The following is a 19447-nucleotide window of genomic DNA, read 5'->3' as shown; positions in this document are numbered from 1 at the left end:
AACTCTATTTGGATGTCAGTAAGAGATTATCTACAACTACATTGAGGAATACTAACATATTAAATTGTGTCCATATCTTAAATGGATAATTTTTTTCTAACTAAATTAATGCAATACATTAGAAGAACATTTCTTTATGCACAATTGTATAAACATTATATATCTTCAAAATTTACATATATATTATTAATAATTTGAGCTAAAATCACTAAATTTCATCTTCACACGAATGTCATTATGACTAGCATTCCAAGTCAACAAGGGAAATAATGATAAAATAATAATCTCTCAACAAAATGGGTGTCTAAGTACACATTAAAAGATTGTTGGAAATGCATAAAATAAAACATTAGGATTGTAATTAAATATCACACTACCCTAACACCTTTTGCTTAGGCAATCATTTAACTTCCCAAGTGCATGACAAATATAATGTCTTGGCAAATAGTCATTTTTCATGGCTAGTTAACAATTCTCATACCCTAGGGCTATAATTGGTTGGTTAGCTAGTCAGGCAACATAGGTTCATATATCTACCCTAAAGGATGATGACCTTTCATTGGTCATAAGCATTGTTCATTTCCACAAATGGATGTTAATGTGAAAAGACTAATAACAATAAGCAGAGGCAATGGCAATGAAAGACAAAGCGTGTTCAATCAACTGAGAAGGCAAGTCAACATAGAAGTGTTTCTCTCCAATCTATGATATTGGAGAATGCCATCATAATATGGCTGCCATACATTGTTATCGTAGGAGTCATTAACAAGATGTAGGCAACTCTAAGAACCAAATTGATGGGAGCTATCATAAGTCATGTTGGCTAGTAAACATATGATTTTGTTTTCCTTGAAGTGTGTGGAGGTGTGTGAGCTTGACTATAAACAATAGAACTTTGTAAAGCTTGTTGAGCAATATCATAGCACATGTACATTGCAGAATGGTAGCATGAAAGCCTAGCTAATTCTTCTCAAAGTTTTCTGCCAATTGAAGGGTTTCTCTAGTATTAAAATGTGTTGCAATTGTGTACGTTTTTGCATGATTATTTGTCTTTCCATATTTTGGAAGTACTCTTAGTGTTTCCTAAAGCTAAATATACACACGTAAATTCATCTTGAGGAAGTTATCTAGATGCTTTTCAAAACAAATCCATATTACTCGTGTGTCAAAGTATGGCATAGCTGCCCCAGATTACAAATCAAGCAATGACTGCATGATTTCAACCCCCTTGTTCACCCATAACTAAAATTCTAATTCGTAACCTATAACTCATCCACCATTTGAGAAGAAGATGCATATTATACATTATGCTTAAAAGTTCCTGCATAGGACCATGGGGTTATTGTCATCAAACCATACAAAGGCAATAATAATATACAAATAAAATACATAATAATGAGGTACACTTTACATGATTCTAGGAGAAATCAATTGTACACATTTCTTCTCAACAGGCTTAAAGAAGTAATTTTAGTCCACCTTTGAGAAATTTTAATGTGCCAACAAAGATATATAATAACATTGCATGAGGTAATTGCAAATGATGTTTAACTCTTTGACTACAACTAAATACAAATATGTTCAAATGTGCAAATATAATTTGTTCGTCATTTACCCCGATAACTTACCCACTTCAGTTTTAGGTAAGCTACCATGTAATTATACAACTACATTCAATTGAAACAATAACACCCTGGCCAATTCCTCCAAAATCAAGTCTCTAGCCAATCAGTCACTTGAGCTCACATCCATAGGGTAACTTCCAAGTACTCTCATGAATGTTGCAAATTCCTACACGTTAAAACATATTGTCAATTTGTTTACAACTGCATGTAAAGGTGCAAACACATTTAGGTAACATATGGAAACCTGAAACATCCTTTCCAAGATTGAATCTGGGATGTGTGTAAATTACTGAATTAGGGAACGAGTTGCCATTGTTTAAAATACAATACATTTATGCATCCAGTAACCAAAAATGTAAATTTACTTTTACCATAAATTCGTTAAAATTTCAGATCTTAAGAACAAGCAATAAAGCATGCCACTGCACTCGAACACAATGTGCATTCCATAAACGCATATAGTCCTTTTTATTCCTAGTTGCAGAGCTTTAATGAAGACATTATTTTCAAATTTCAGACAAATGCCTACTTACAAAAGGCAAAAGCATACTATGAATTGTAATACCTTCAGAACTCAACTTATGGCAATCCACTCATTACGTTGAAGAATGTTAGAGGGTGGATAAGATATACTTGACGTGGAATGCACTTTTTCAGAACATTTCTAATTGTATTTTCATTTAGATCCAGCACCCCATTCACATATACCACATTTTCATTCCTCCAACCTGTTGATGTTGAAGAAGAAACAGATATAAATACCTGTAGGTGCCCAAGAGCATTTTGTGCCCGTGCATCAGCCATTGAAGCTTCAAAATCAACATAGAAAAGATAATCAAAATACCTGCAGGGTGAAAATACATACATATAATACAATTAAAATATGATTCCAACTCAAATAATTTCGATTAATTTAGGTTCTTGATATTATTTATAGTGTGTCCAATGGAATAAACTTGAGGAACTCATGAAAAGAATTAATTAGTTCCTCTTAGGGACCCTTATTTGAGAGTAAAATTAGAAAGAAATCTGGGAAACTAGCGAGTAAATATACTGACTTGGCAGACCCATTGTTGCAACCATCCATTACACGTAATGGCCGTTTTCTTTGGGGACGGCTCTCTATCTGAAATAAGGAGCAACATCACTTTCAAATAAGGTATTAGAATTCATGGCTGCTTCCAAAATTACAAGAAACAAAATTATTCAGTTAACCAGCCAGCCATCCATACAGCAAAGCATTCACCAACAGTGCTATCAGAATGTCCCATTTCGTACTTGAGAATAAAGACCTATAAAATCTAAATTAGGGTGTACTCTATATAAGGTTCTCTAACAAACTGAAGCAAGAAATCATATTATATCATCAATGCAGTCATTGATATTATTAGATCAGGTACAGTCCCCATAGAATGATAACCTTACTATTTCTTGCAAGCTTTTACTAGAGCTCTCTTCATCATTGTTTTCTTATTGGAGCAAATATGAAAGAACTGGGGGCACACCTGCTGCAGCATCAATCACCACATGTCAAACTTAGAGGACCCCATTTGGCTAAATGCCACATGTTAAAGGATCTTGTTTGGAACCCTTAAATTATCAAACCACATAATCCAAGTGAATGGAAAGGAATCCAGCAGGATACGAACCCTGACCATCATCACAATTATATTACAACCTTACTGCTAGACTAGACCCTCTGTTTGCAGCCTTCTTTATTGTTCTCTGAGAATACAGCTCTTACATATTCCAAAAGGAGCTACAGACATGCTTATAGTCTCTATTTTTATCGGAACTTAAGGTCTCATTTTTTTTACTGACACCCACATATATTACTTGATACTTTATAATCAACCGGCATTATTACTACAACTAGAAATGAAGAAAAGAGTTTCCAGTTTGTCTATGGACATTTATATGAAATTCCTTAACAGTTTTGAGATAGTTTTGAAACATTATGCAATCCAATTTCAGGAGTTGAGGAGATGAGTTTCAGGTATAGCTGGAAAGACCCCCATATTTTTGGGGATGGTACAAGGGACATTTTGCACTAGAATTAGGAACACCCACACAAATATATAAAAATATATAAAAATTAACTAATATAGTATAAAAATAACAACCAATGTGAGTAATTTACAAGCAGCAAGAAATGATATTGGATATAGAAGAACAGTCAAGAAATCATGACAGAACCAAGTATGTGTAGTTTATGTTTATAGTTTATACCAATTTTTAAAAAAACAAATGCATGAATGAAGTTTTTTAAATTAAATTTAGGAAGATTTACGTCAAATTTTAAAAATATCCAATCACATAGTATCCGGCATGGTTGGAAAATCAAGGTTTTTTGGGCACACATGGGTATAGTATCCAACATGTATCCAGCCCATATTGGATACATATCTGTTTCAGATAGGGGGAAACGCATGGTCAAGGAGGGACAAAGGAGTATCAAGCTACTCTATTATTTAGTAATGGTCAATTAGCTTTTAGTTGTAGGATTTAATAAAATCGGAGACTAGGATGTAATTTATGCTTTATTAATTTATTCTTTATATTTCAACATTCTTAGAGAGGCTTGTCACCCTACATTGTAAAAATATATAAGAAAGCTCTCGCTTCTTATTTAACTAATAAATATCTTGGTAATCTTTATGTGCTCTATTTTTTTGTAATATGATATCAAAGATCAGCTAGAGCTTCAGAAACTATGAGAGCACAAAGACCTAAGGATTTATTGGTAGAGATGGATCAAAAGATCAGCAGTAGCATAGTAAAGAGCCAAAAGAATTCATATAACAAATTGTATAGAATCATGTCCGTTTTGGAAATTCATGCAAGGATTTATTGTTGAGAATTTTGCACAGATTTTTAATGAATATTGATAGTTTTTTCAACAAGTAAAATTGTGTAGTTTGTTTAGAAGGCAAAGTCACAAATCAGTTTATGGTAAAAATCATGCTAGTTTAAAGGAAAAAAATCCCGCAAGGTATATTTTTAATTAAAATCATGCCAATTAGGGCATGTGGAGGTCACATGGCTGTTTAAGGTTTAAATCATGGATTTTTTCTCAAAAAAAAAACCAAGGCTTTAAATCACAAATTCAGGTCTTCAGGTTGAAAACAAAGTGCCAATTTTTGGTGTTACAACTAGGGTTTCTACTACAAATCTAGGGTTTTACTTTTGAATTTGTTGCAGGCTCTTTCTGCTGCAAATGAAGGGTTTCAAAAAAAAATGGCAGCCGCAACTACGGCACAAATTTCTACAAAAAAAAATTTGCAGCAACATTATCAGGGAGGCATTGACTTTTTGTCTGACTCCAAGACTACAAGTTGAGGGAAGAATATTTTAACATGTCCTCACCACCCAAGATCATCTTGGAAGCCAACTAGAAATTTATTTGGTAAAAACTACAATACATGAAGCAATATATGTTGACTATTTTCTAGAATAGATGTCTTGAAAAAATTACCGTCTAGCAATTGCAGGTAAAGACCAAGACAAATTTGATAAACGTGACAAAGATGTTGTCATATTGATTGAATTCTCTATTATAGATGAAAGGTATCTCTTCAAAATCAAAGTACTTATCCATTTCTCCTATCTAGTCTAGGAGTTCTTCTCCATTCAAACTCCCTGAATACACTGGTAGGTCCATCTCGACCTTAGAGCCATCATTCTAAACAGCCTTAACAACCTTTCCATTCTCAACTCCTCAAAATCTCTTTCTTCTTCTTGTTCTCCTTGTGGTGTGCTTTATTCACCCACTTCTTCTTGGTCACTCACATCTCCTGAGACCACTCCTCTTCTCTGATTTGTCTAACTCTCAACTGCATCAAGCCTGGCTTGAAGGATTTTTGTCAACTCCCTCATCTCTCTTGCATGTTTGTCATAACCCCTCTTTGGACATTGGATTAAATAAATACGACAATTAAAACATTTATTAATTAACATTTAATAATATTGGAAAATCGTCTCATTTATGAGACTTCACGATTTTCCTCTAAAGTGAGAGGGTTGTCATAACCCCGCATCCTAGTGATGTAATTAATACTAGTTTTTGTGATTCTTCATCATAATAATAAATTATCATTTATTATGTAATTAATTATTGATGTTAATAGTAGTATTAATCATTCATTAAATTTAAAAATAAAATTTATTCTCACTTGGCTCAAAGCAACGATTGTATTGAAACCCTTGCTTGTTACACAAGGTAAAACAGCATTGAGTAAGATTATTAAATGCTAATATTTAAATAGTGGCCAGGTACAAAGTATCATAAGCAAGACCTTAGCATCTAATAATAAAGATAATACTCAATGATATCTCCATTACCGATCAGAAAATGACACAAGAATAATCGCTATAGATTAGCGATATAATGGAAAGGAATTGATTCACTATTATCAAGCATCGATGGGTTAAGTAATAACAAAGAAGATGATAGATACGCATCATTAATCGATATTATGACAACAACTATAATGCTAACGTGTAATTTGTTAAAAGGCACGATTAGTGGCAACAAAGGGCAGTGATTTGGACGAGATAGAAGACGTGTCTTTTCAAACCACCTCATCGCATTATATACTGAGACAATCAAAATCACTTTGAATGGGAGGGGAGTGATATATATAATTACAGTTTAGAAGAACAGAAGGGGGGAGTCAAAAAGGTCCAATATCCTGTGTATGAAAGCCCAGGATTATTCACATCTGACACAACACTGCATATCCTATGTAATATCGTATATATCAGAAATAGCATCATCTCTTTATCTATAAGTAATACAAAATCTCATTCATAGCATTCATATATCGGTCATGAAGAGGATTATGAAGGAGCGGTGAGAATTCCATAAGTTTAGTTATGATTAGGCATCAATACATCTCCAGACAGCAGTGAGTATAATATGCACAAATTAATAGGCTGAGAGGCTACAGCAGATATATATGTGAAACACATCATCAGATTTAATTATTCTATTTAACTCAAGCAGCACTCAGAAAACATATGTTAATTCAGAATCATTTATAATTATCTTGTGATGTGGAAGCAAATTATAAAGGAAGGAATTCCACGTGGGAGGGGGGCTTTGATCTGCCAGAGATATCAGAGTTAAGGAAAAAAGGACTTCAATAAAACATCAGATTTGTTAGTATTGAAATAAGCTTGCCAAAGGTGCTTTGTGGGCCCCAAACAATCAGTAGCTGAATACTTGTTATTCTGATTTCTATAGTAGAGGGACCCACAAACGGTGACTGCAGCATTAGGAAAGATTTCACAATTATTGTGTTTTTTTAACAGCACCACTAAAATGGAATGGGACCCACTTGGGAGATATTGGATTATTGGTTGTGCTTTTATTTCAGCCTTTCTTAAGCCTAGCAAATTATTGTTTGTGATTTGAACAACCAGCATTACCAAAAGGTCAACAATGTTCTAAGAGGAGTTAACGGATTGAAGGTTTTGTTTGGGAGAATCATTTGTGTTTTTTTTTTATCCATTCTCCACTAATTGTGAGATGTCAATCCAAATGGTTTCAGAAGATGTTTACAATATAAAATATATCTCAAATCGGAGAATCTATCAAGATAAGTACTACTTTTCCAAACTAGCCTTAAAACTTTAAGTCGAATATTATAATGAAATATATTCAATTTTGATAAAGTTATATTTATTAATGTATCACAGCTCTCATATTAAGTTAAAATTATTGTCTCAGGACTGGATCTCAGCAAATCCCAAAAGGGGACATTACAATGTTTCTCCTTCAACCCACTCACCTCTCCTGAGACCACTCCTCTTCTCTGATTTGTCTGACTCTCAATTGCATCAAGCTTGGCTTGAAGGATTTTTGTCAACTCCCTCATCTCTCTTGCATGTTTCTCCTTCAACCCACTCACCTCTTGGCAACTGGATTCCCTTTTGGAGGCATTCTTGCTTCCCTTCACTTCATTTTTTCCCTCTTCTTGACCAACCTTTGCTCTAATACCAATTTGATGCAGAGGTAGGGGCATGTACAATGGTTTCAACACACAAAGACGATGATCACATACTCCATCCTTCTTGACATCCTTGGATGTGTTATTTGGCTTCTAGGCTTGGGCAACCAATATGACTTGAACCGTCATCATAAGGGCAGAGTCAAGTATCTTGGCAAACTGATCAAGGTTTGAAGACACAGGACTAATACTCGAAGGTAGGCTTTCAACAACTCTACTCTCTCCAAAGTTGACAACCATAAGTCTTACCCAGCTTGAATTAACATTTATTGATAGCCAAAGGCCAACTCAAAGCACATCTGCCCCTCTCAACCTCACTTGGGAACCCTACACAAGGTTTACACACATCATACTGGTCTTATAACAATGAAAGACTCCCCACTGTAACTCTGTTTGCAACATTCATATGACTGGCAACATTATTGTGACAGGTGGGTTACTAGGACAGTCATGATTACATGAGTTCTCTTCACACTATGACCTTCAAATAAGTGTCTTTTAAATTGGTAGGGTCCCTCACACATCCATTCAACACCAAACACCAAGGCAGTTTCAACCTTTTGCCTTTCAATGCAATTTTGTCCCTCACTGGTTTTTCAGTCTGATACATAGGGATATCAGACTTTCATTCCATCACCACATGTGCAAACTCTCCCATCCGTCCTTGCAAGTCAAGAATATTAAAGTACACATGGAAACAAGTCATTCCACCATTTTTGGGGATTTTCTATTGGTGGAATGAAAAGATGTGCATTTTCCTAGTTCACTGGTTACCCTACCTAGGGTTTGGACCAGTTTGGAAAGAAATTGTTGTAACTTGCTTATTACTCAATGAAAATGGATACAACAAAAAGATTTAGAAAGTAGATTCAGTCCTCTTTCATTCCCAACCAGTCTCAGACTTTTATTTTGCAAGTACAGTCCGTATCAATTGCTGCAACAGCTTGCAACTTCCAGAAAAATAAAATCTAATAGGGCGGCCTATGGTAAAATGGCCATAACTTTCTTGAAACTTGATAAAATTACACCAAACCAACGGAAAATGAAAGATAACTCAGTCCTCCATCAATTACAATTGATTTCAGACCAGTAAAAGTCGTACAGAGCCGTACAATACAAAAGAGCAGCAAAAAACATGAGGAAAAATGATGTGTTTTTATTGCTCCCATTTCAAATTTTCATCAACCCTTGGTTCGTACAATGTAGGCCTATTTATGCCCATACAATCAGTTTTCATCATCCAAACCGACCCCAACTACCATCTAACAACTTTTTGAGAAGTTGACAAGAAAATGCAAAGTGGTCAAGACAACTTTGCCAATTTTTGACAACTTTTACAATTTTGAACCAATTGACCCCAAACTTGCACAAATGGGTCCAAATGAACAATAATGGCCTAAAATGGCCTTATTAACATGAAACAACACAAAAGGAAACAAAAAAACAACTTTGACCATTGTAAGCACAAGGGTGCTCCTACACCAATTTTGTGGTGGAAATCTCACCCTTGCATTCTCCAGTGGGAATCTAACACCTCAACCCGAACTAGCCGAAGTGCCCTCTCCCTAGCCTCCTCAGCTTCCTCAAGAGAGTATGTCACCCCTCATAGTCTGTAAAAGACATCCCTATAGCAATTCTCCATGCAATGAAGTGCAATGAGCACTCAGCCATATCGTCCAACCATAGTGGGTCTCAGTGGATGCCATGTTGCTAACATGGCTAATGTCTCCACGCTTGGCCACCCTTGAGATATGAAGCACCTAAAGAACGTAGTCGACATAAAATGCCTATTGTTATATTTGATAATATTTGTTATCTGCCAATATATTAATTGTTTGTATCAAAGTTACAAGACTTGACGAGTCCCGAGGCGGGTCGCCTTTGCCAAAGCCAGGCGACCCTAGACTCGAACTCGGCCGAGTCTGGCCGGGTCTGGGCAGACTCGGCCGAGTCTGGCCGGGTCTGGGCAGACTCGCCAAGTCCCGAGCCCTAGACTCTGTCGCCCAAGCAACATAAAAAAAGAAAAAAAAAATTAATATGTTTGTTTTAAGTGAAACTAAAGGTAAATATATTTTGACTCTCACCCTAAAAAGTCATTTTTCTTGTTTGCAAACACAAGGAGAGAAAAAGAGGGTTTTGAGCAAAAAAATAGAGGCACTGAAGAGCAGACCAACAGATAGAGGAGATTGCAATTGTTGATTGTTTGTGCAAGTTTGTAGCTTGCATTCAAGCATTTAAAGGTGTTAAAGAAGGATTTGGAAGAGGTGTCTAGCAAATTTATAGAGGTAAGTACCAATTTTTTGCTATTTTTTTATTTTCTTATATTCATAATTCCATTTTTTTGTACATTTGTTTTGTTTTTGTTTTACTTTATATTGATGGAAAAAATATGAAAGTTGAAACCCTAGAATTGTTTTTTCTTTCTATTATTTATTTTTAAGTTTTAATTTATTTAGAATAAGAGACATTATGCTGATATTTTTCATTTATAATATATTGCAGCATAATGTCTCAGCCTACCGGTAGTGGAAGTGGTGCCCCAGTTAGAGAGGATAAGGCTTGGAAGCATGGCATCCTTGGATCAAGATAAGAAGCAACATGTATTTATTGCAAAACAAAATATAATGGGGGAGGTATTAACCGATTGAAATATCACATTGCACAAATAGAATGCATGATGCAAATCCATGCAAAAAAGCACCCCTTGAGGCTATACATGAAGTGCAAGCTCAATTAGAGGAATTTAAAGAGAAAAAAGAATTAAGAAGGAAGCGAATGGAAGAATTTTCTAGATCTAGAAGTAGTGATATGTGGTAGTGTGAGTGTGAGCATTGGGCCTTGAATTGCGAAGTCGAGTGATCACTAATATTGGCTCCTCTAAGCCTTAAACTTCTAGCCTCTAGGCTTTCATATTCCATGAATTTTGTAGACATTCGACACTATCTATATTTCTAATATGTTATTTAGTTTATCTTATTTCCTTAAGATCAAGCCTAAAAATTGCATTTATACTTATGTGATGAATGTAAACTTGTGTATGTGTTCAAAGCAGCTTCTATTTGATGAGATTATTGTGTCTTTGAGGTTTATTTAGTAAAAAATATGTGAAACAAGTTTAAAATCATTAAAAATCTTTGAACTTCTTGGGTTTTTCAATTTGCCGAGTCTTGGCCGATTTTTTGTCAAGTCCGGGCACCAAGTCCAAGTCTGAGTCAAAAATCAGCTTGTCGAGTCTAAGCCGAGTCCGAGTCTTGTAACTATGGTTTGTATTAAGTAGGTTGTCACTCTCGGGTAGTTAATGTGTTGGTTTCTTGATAGTTGTATTCCTCTCAGCAACCGTCGAGTCCTTTAAATATGTTGTGTACCGCCAAGGAAGGTAGTATAGTATAATCAGATCTATTGTAATCCTTGGCCGACCATTTCTACTCTTCTCCTCTGTAATAATTTCATGTGCAAATGAAGATATAACTTACTGTTGTGTTTGATATGCGTTATCATGTATATTATTATTTCATGTATTTGATTTATCAAATATAGCTGTAAACAAAGAATTTTCCCTCACACTCCAACTGCATGAATGCCAAATCTTCTTAGCCTCTGTAACAAGAAGGGAAGCAAGGCCACTATCCATTTAGTGGGATAACTCTGCAACCTCACTCATCACCAAGGTCATGTCCTACAACTCACCCAAGTACCGTTGCACGGTGCCAATTATGTCATGTGAATCTGGTCAAGTGATCTCAATATGTGTTCCAGGAGTCTCATCCTTGGTGGATGACTCCTTTGAATCCTCCCCCTCTGGAATGTTTAGCCGTTTCAGGTTACTACAATCCTGTAGGAGTGGTATCTCTCCTAACCTCCTCTCAGGGCTATTCTAGCTGATATCTCTTTGGCTATGACCCCTTTGGTAGTGGCTCATCTAGTAATGGCCCTTCTGGCTAGGCAAGCACGATCTTGACCTCAAGCTCCACTCTCAGGGCTACCTTCTCTAGCTGCACAACTAGCTCTGCCTCCCCTGTTTGAACTGCCTCAAGTGCCAGGGGTTCCAAGCTCTCATCCGAGAGACCTAGCAATGGTAGTGGTGGAACATCAATTGGTACACCAAGCATACCCAGCCAACTGTCAATCTTCTTTGCCTCAACTATCCCCTACGTACCTATTGTTGCCACTTGATTGCCTTAGGTTGCAACAGCCAATGGTGCTGCAACTAAAACTATTCCCACCTCAGCCGACGATGATACTTTTGTTACAAGCGAGAATGTGACTGGCGGAACTATCTTGATCAAAGATGAGATAGTCACCATGGATGTGAGTCCTCTTGATATCTTTGTTGCGGATGATATGGTCAAGAATGTAGTCTTTCCTATGTAGAGAAAATATATAGCACATAATTATATAGAGAAAAAAATAAACCATAAACACATAGAATTACGTGGAAAAACCTAGTAAAACTATACCAAGAACAAAACCACAAGCAAAGATCTTTTATATTATTTCTCAAGAATTTTCATAGTTACAACAATCTTCAAAAAGTGTCAAGAAAACATGACTTCTGGTAGCATTTTACATCCGAATTGTAGAGTCTTAATTGAAGACAACTCTCCAAAAAAAGAAAGTATGACTCGTGCAACTACATGTCAAACAAATGTCGAAATGGCTAAAAATAACACTAGTGTCATATCCATTCTTGACTATACATCACTGCTGGAATAACACTAGAATTGACTTCATATTCGAACATGCTAGTGGTCGTCGCACTAATACTAAGTAGGCCTCCACTACTACGGAACCCTCCTCGAAAGTGGTAATCTCGAGAGTGGTTGTCTTCGTGTATGATGATAACTTAATCACTACATAGTCACTACTCTCCACTATTGCTCTCATCTCCTCCTCTTCCTCGGCAGTTGTGTTGTTGGTTGAGCAACCTCCTCACCACCTACCTGGAACCATAGATTGGCCCAACAAAATGTGGTCAACCATGTGGGATCCAAATATCCTGCTGGCTACAACCTCCCCCATGTGTCAATGGGCACTTGTGTGTGTATGGCACCCAACAGCAACCTCATGGCGTGTTGGATCATGTGGAATGCCTTGTGCCTTACGCACAAGAACTAATGTATCCTCTTTGACAACCCTCTTGCCCAGTTGTATACCTTTTCCTACACTCAAGCCTATTATAAAATCTATCATCCAAAATGCAATATCTGGCGCTCGGCTAGCTCTTGTCAATCTACACTTCATAAGGTCAAGCACGCATTTCCACTCGACAGTGGCAATAAAATTCTTCTCAAGTCCTCTATTCCCTAGACTCCAAATATTGTCAAGCTCCTACTGTATCAAATCTTGTCTACATACTCACTTGATAAGTGCCTCATATTGGTGGGTAACTTTTGTAGGTTTCCTCACTGATCTCCCTATTGAGGGTATGTTGAATACTCTCGTGAATTCTAAGGGACTATAAGAAATGGTAACCTGGCATCCCTTGTAATCAATAGACTTGCAAGTCACCCTGTTATACTACACAACCATTGCCCACAAGTACTAATAAAAGTCCCTCAAATTAAAAAAATGGAAGTAGTGTCACTTTATCAACCTGAGCATGGCAAAGTGCAACCTTCAATACATGGTCCTCCTATGTAGTCTGCCACCAACTACAACACACTTTTGGTGATGTTCCCCAAGGCAATTGAATTTGTCTTAATAACATCATTGCTCTTTGCCTTTCCTACTATTCCTATTGTGATTTGAGGCTTGTAAGGTTTCTTCCCTTTATTGCTACTCGCATCCATACTCTCGACTGAAATTGATGAGTTCACTTCCCTAAATTTAAATTTATAATACTTCCTTTGTAAACGATTAGAATAACTTGGCTGAGTATGAGGCCATTCTCTAAAAATGTGCAATTTCCAAGGATGCCCTACTGTACCACTTACTCAATGGTGTCTACCAATTGCAATTCTTCTACTACCCAGACCAAGTCGTACACTTAGAAGTGCATAGGAAACATGTCGTACGCCAAAAATAGTAGCAAGGTTTTGTGTGCCAAAGGACTTGTATTGTCGTACGATATTGACTAGGTGTTGTCTGCTTGGCAAGTAAGTATTGCATTGTGGGTGGATGATTGCCGTACAATGCTTGAAAAGGGAGGTCATACTTCGAAAAAAAATTGTGTTATTTGTTGTCATACAATACACTCCAAGAGTCACACAAGGAGATCTTGTAAGTGACGTGACATGCTTGTGCCAAGAGGTCCTACTAGAAATAACTGAAGATGTTGCACAAGAGTTGTAGAAGGTTGTACGTTGAGAGTGTTGTTGTATGAGAGGAGAAGGTCATATGATGTTTAACCTTTGGAAGTCGTAAGATAGGAGAGATGAGAACTATTCTACCAAGTAGGACACCAAACGCCAAGGGGAGAAATGAAATAAAGAAAAGATGTCATATGATGAGCTTGTGGGTAGATCATTGTACAGTTCTAACAATCTATCATATGCTAAAGTTGTGTGCACATAAAATCATTACCTTGTTTTTGTAATCGCTAGAGAACGAAGGTGAAGGGGTCGTACAACCAAGACTCTTATTTAATAGCTTTGTAGTTTTAAGTCTCCCTAATTTTAGATTGGTGCTTTCATATCCTCCAAAATTTTCCTCTGCAAGGTTCAATTTGTACTTCAATTTTCCCTTATTGTGGCATGCCATATGCTTTTTAAAGGCCAGATTGTTTTTTTTCCCCACCTTTAACAGTTTTTTAATCCTCACCTTTCTATTTTTGGCCTTTAATTGCCCCTTAAGTTTTCCTCCATACTTTCTAATACCTTTTAATTTGAGTACCTTAGTAATTTTTCTCCTTGGCACTTTAATACTTTTCTCTTTAATATTTCCTAACTCCAATGTTTTAATGATCTGTTGCTTTTTTCTGCACTTACTAGCATTTTTCTTTTTTAATTTAATTTTTCTCAGCCTTAGTGCTCCATTTTAAAAAAAAATTCCATTGGTCGGCTGCACTTTTGACTCTTTTTTTTCACCCTCACCATTTTTCCTTTTTGTTTTCATTCTGCAACCCTTCTATAAATTTTCACTTTTCCCCTTGGCCCCAATTCTCTGTAATTTTTGTATCGTGCCTCCACTTATATGTCTTCCATGGCCATCTAAAATATTCTTCCTCACAAAAAAGTACCAATGTATTCAAGATCAAAAAATTTATCTAGCACCATACCTTGTTCAGAGTTGTGACCGTCAAGTAAGTTTTCACCTTGTTGGTTCTATATGACATATTCTCCTTGTATAACTAAAGTTCTAGTAGATTTGTTCACCACTCGCTACATTCTAGTAGGAGGACAAGGTAGGGTTGGTGGCGGTAACCCCTTTTATTTTGCATACTAGATCATCGCTTCATTGTATCCAGATCTTTCTATTATTATCACCAGAGGTGCCATTAGTACTAGTCTAAGCTTTGGTCCTCCACCTTCTTCAGCAAACTCAAGCCGTTCCTCGTCTTTTTAACTCTCTCCTAGATTTTTATCAGCATTGATTTCTATGTCCATTTCATGGCTTGAATATCCGAGTCTTCAAACCGAGTAAGGGTCGTATATAATTTTGGTATTGTTGTGACGTATTCACACATCGCCCCATTGCAAATGGGGACCCCTCCTTTTGCTTTCTAGGGTTGGTTTAGTTTGTTTGTTTGTCTGGTCTTGACTATTAGCCTTTGGATTGGAGAGTTGTCAGAAGGATTGTTAAGATAGCAGGCTCTGCTTAGGCTAGGGTGAGTCAGTAGATGGTCCAGGTCAGGGTTTCTTTAAGGCCTTCCTTAGGTCAAGTTTTACTTTTGTGTCTGGTTTGAGTTTGAGGAGGTCAGTGAAGTTTTGTGAGGGAGTGTCATCTTTGAGAGTTTAAGATTAGTCCAATAGGTGAAAGATGAAGTCCTAGGTATAATTTGATGTGAAGTTGACTTATCTGTCCTTTGGAGACGCCTTGGATAAGTTTAGACCTAATGATTTGATGAAAAGGTCAAAATTTGAGCCTAGAGGAGAGATTTCGCTCTTGACCCTTCCAGAGGGTCCAAAGCGAATTCCTTGGAAAAGACCTAAATTGTCATCAAAAAACATTGAAATGATGTCACCTTGAAGGCGAATCGACTTAAAAAGATGAAGGAATGACCTAGCAACCAAGTCAAAGGGCAAAGTTGAGGAAAAAATGAGAAATCCTAGCCCAAGTAAGAATTTCGCTCCTGACCCTTCCAAAGGGTCCAGAGCGAAATTTCACAAAGGACCTAAGTTTTGACCTAAGTTAGTGAGGGGTTGAGCGAATTTGCAAAGATATGAAAGGAAATGCATCAAAGGGTTGAGTCCAGGGCAAAGACAAGTTAAATTCAAGGAAAATTGAGCCAAGAATGCAAATTTCGCTCCTAACCCTTCCAAAGGGTCCAGAGCGAATTTCTCTATAAGACACTCTACATTGCCCAAAGCTATGAACTAATCTATGTCCCAGGTATTATTGAAGGCAATTCACTTGTTCGAATGAAGAAATGTGGGAAATGGAGTCAAAAATCAACCCAAAATGCAAATTTCGCTCTTGACCCTTCCAAAGAGTCCAAAGCAAAATTCATATAAGACCCTATTTCTTCACAAAATCTTGAACTAGATGCCAACTTGAGGAGCATATTCACTTGATCATGATGGAAGGAGGCCTAAGAAGTTATATCCAAGCCAAGGAAGGGAGGAAAAAGGTGAGAAATGAGCCCAAGTAAGAATTTCGCTCCTGACCCTTCCAAAGGGTCCAGAGCGAAATTCTAAATAGGTCCTGTCCCTGGCCATGGTTTTGAGCGAATTTCTCCTTTCAAGCCATTTTGAGGTCAAGCAAGTGTTGTCTTCATGAGAGAGGGATCCAAAGTTGAGTGTCAAAGGAAAACAAGGTATGAAGAATGAATCTAGGTGAAGGAAAACAAACAAATCTTGAATTTCGCTCCTGACCCTTCCAAAGGGTCCAGAGCGAAATTCCCAAAATCACCTAATTTGCTCATGATAGAAGCTAATATATGAATTCCTAGGCCTTGGAAGAGAGAAGACTAGTGCATACTTGCCTTGGGGAGCAATTTGGGGTAAAGAAATGATGCAATTTGGACCTAATCATGAATTTCGCTCCTGACCCTTCCAGAGGGTCCAGAGTGAAATCCTTTGAAACTCCTATTTTTCACCTTGTTTGAGCTAGGCGAAGGACTAATTTTGAGATCATGATGAGAAGAGGTTTGAGGGCAAGGCCTAAGATTGTGAAATGGTGAAATGAGATCTAAATTGAGCAAAGTAGCAAATTTCGCTCCTGACCCTTCCAAAGGGTCCTGAGCGAATTTTATTATAGGGCCTGTCCCTGGAGAGGATCTAGAGCGAATTTCATTCTAATGCCTTCTTGTTGATGATTTAAGGTAAGAAATCTTATGTTAAGATAAATATATCATGTGTACTTAATCATCTTTTGGTTTGTTTTGCAGGTGGAAGAAAATCAGGCCAGGACAAGGACGACCTATTCTAAGCCCATCATTATCAAGGACACTTCAAATGCATAAAGGAGAACTCAAGGTGTTTTGAAGCGTTGGAAGGCTACAAGTGTTCGAGGAGTTGCAAGCTATCTTTAAAACCTTCATTCTGCCACACAAAGGAACCACATGCTACCAGAGAAGGAGTGACTTGACTGTGAGGCGGCCTCATCAAACACAAGAGGGTCAAGGAGAGGTACGTCATCCATCAAGTACATCAAGGACAGAAGAAGATCAACCAAGGTCAGTGCAAGGGTGCATTGAAGAAGCGGATAGTTTCAAAAGAGTTAATCAAAGTTAGCTTCTCAGCATCATCAAATTGAGTATCAAAAGAGATATGAGCAAACGCCAGACAAGGTGGCATCCCAGTCACTATTCCTCCAATCAGATAGCTCCACCTCAACATGTCCAGATTCAATGTACCTGACTCACCAGTGATGGCACAAACTTCAAGGCACCTACCCCTAACATCTATTGGTCCACACTCATGGAATGTAATTTTCTCGTTGGCTAAGGAAGTTTGTTATAAGAAACCCTAATTAGGGTTTCTATCTTGTAATCCTAGCCATTGATTCAAAGTCAATCAGAGCCATCAATTTGTAAAGGGGTTCTCTATATAAAGCCCTGGCTCTTCATTTGTGAAGGTTAATAGTCAGAGATTAGTTAATAGTTAGGAGTTAGCAAAAGAGAGATAGTCAATAATTAGTAGCTCAATAGTAGATAGCATTTTAGAGTAGAGTAGAAAGAGAAGGCAAAGATTGTTGTCAAGACATTGTTGCAAAAGACATGTAAACTTCATTGAAGGAATGGTGAATTTTGTGTGTTGATTCTACAATTTGCATGGTCTCTATACTTCTCAAATTTAATTTCATGTTATTAGATGAATGGAAGAAATTTGTATGATCAATGGTGAAATTTGTATATCCATACTACTAGCGGTTTGTTGATTGCAAACTTGCCTTGCGTAGTCAACTAGAATCATTCAACTTAAGCTTAACTTCAATTATCACTTCTTCATTGATATGCATCAACCTGACGGTGTCTATGCTTGTAGCGGTGATCTGAACATCATAAAGCTATCCTTAGAAGATCGCACTAACCTTGTGGAGATGATCATAGCATGTCAAAGCAATACTTAGTTAGAGTTTCATCAAAGGTCATCCATTGCTCCTACATTCTTAGTGTTACAATTAGATTCCTCTCCAACCCTTATCCTTTTTTCCCTTTTTAAAAAATCAAGGATTGGTAAAGACCCACATTCCAGTGATATCCAAAGTAAATCAAACGCTAAGGTCATCAAATGTAAGTCCCCTTATGATTCCAACAAAATCACATCATACCGCAAGAGCTTATCCACAAGTAGAGAACCTACATACAAGAACCTTGGAGTTGCCTCGATTGATCCTTCGGCGAAATCTTCAGCATTCGGGGAAACTTTGTTCAAGAGAGGATAAGATACCTTGGTATTTTATTCTGTGTTCGCATGTGCATGAAATCAACAGGTATCATCACGAAATCTTATCTCAATCGGTGTTGGTCCGCACATACAATTGATTAAATAGGGTTTCATTGTTGGTACTACCACTTCTGATATTTCTATGTTTTCTTCAAACTCACCTACTAGTCCTCCCAATCTCAAGTCAAAATTCTCTCTATGCATTGTGTAGTCTATCATGTTTAATTGATATTGGTGTCTCCATTCTTTCTCTGTATAGTTTAACTTCTATCCATTGATACTGTCTTTTAGTAGAGTATCGTCCAAATTATCCAATCTAATGGCTCCATTTTGGCAAACTTCTCGGATTTTAAAGGGACCGAACCATCTCACCTTGAACATACCTAGCTTAATTTCATTGCAACCATTATACTTCAAAACTATCTTGGTTGGAAGTTCATTCTTTGTAGATGTTTTTCATGCCAATACTTTCTCTCTCGTTGCATGTTCTCGGTTGCCCACTATGCAAGCACCCTTCATTCATCAAGTTTGTCCAATTAAAAGAGTCATTCCTTCAAACTCTTTGTATCTTCAAGTATATTCTCTACTACTATTCTCAAGCTTGGAACCATATACTCGGTAGGGACGATTGCTTCCTGACCGTACATCAATTGAAAAGGTGTATGCCCAGTCATTACTTTGTATCTTGTATGGTAGGCCCACAATACGGCTATCAATTTCTCCTCCCAATCAGCCTCTTCGATGCCACATGATTTGTGAATGACTGGTCCTAGTACCTGTTGTGATGTTTTCACACATCGCCCCATTGCCAATGGGGACCCAT

At 37.1% G+C, this 19447-nt stretch overlaps 1 protein-coding gene across 1 annotated transcript in view; it reads right to left on the bottom strand.

Annotated features, from left to right (window-relative positions):
- Nucleotides 1-1361: 1361 nt before the first annotated feature.
- The window catches only part of LOC131038934 (arogenate dehydratase 2), a 72027-nt gene continuing 53941 nt past the window's right edge, over nucleotides 1362-19447 (bottom strand). The window contains exons 9-11 of the mRNA XM_057971543.2: nucleotides 2684-2751; nucleotides 2388-2469; nucleotides 1362-1791 (exon numbers count right to left, since the gene is read on the bottom strand). Coding sequence (XP_057827526.2) covers nucleotides 1729-1791; nucleotides 2388-2469; nucleotides 2684-2751 — 213 coding nt within the window. The 3' untranslated portion in view covers nucleotides 1362-1728. The remainder of the gene's footprint in view (nucleotides 1792-2387; nucleotides 2470-2683; nucleotides 2752-19447) is intronic.

Source organism: Cryptomeria japonica, chromosome 3 (assembly GCF_030272615.1).
Source record: "Cryptomeria japonica chromosome 3, Sugi_1.0, whole genome shotgun sequence".
Taxonomy (NCBI): domain Eukaryota; kingdom Viridiplantae; phylum Streptophyta; class Pinopsida; order Cupressales; family Cupressaceae; genus Cryptomeria; species Cryptomeria japonica.
This window is presented reverse-complemented; position numbering and strand designations above follow the sequence as displayed.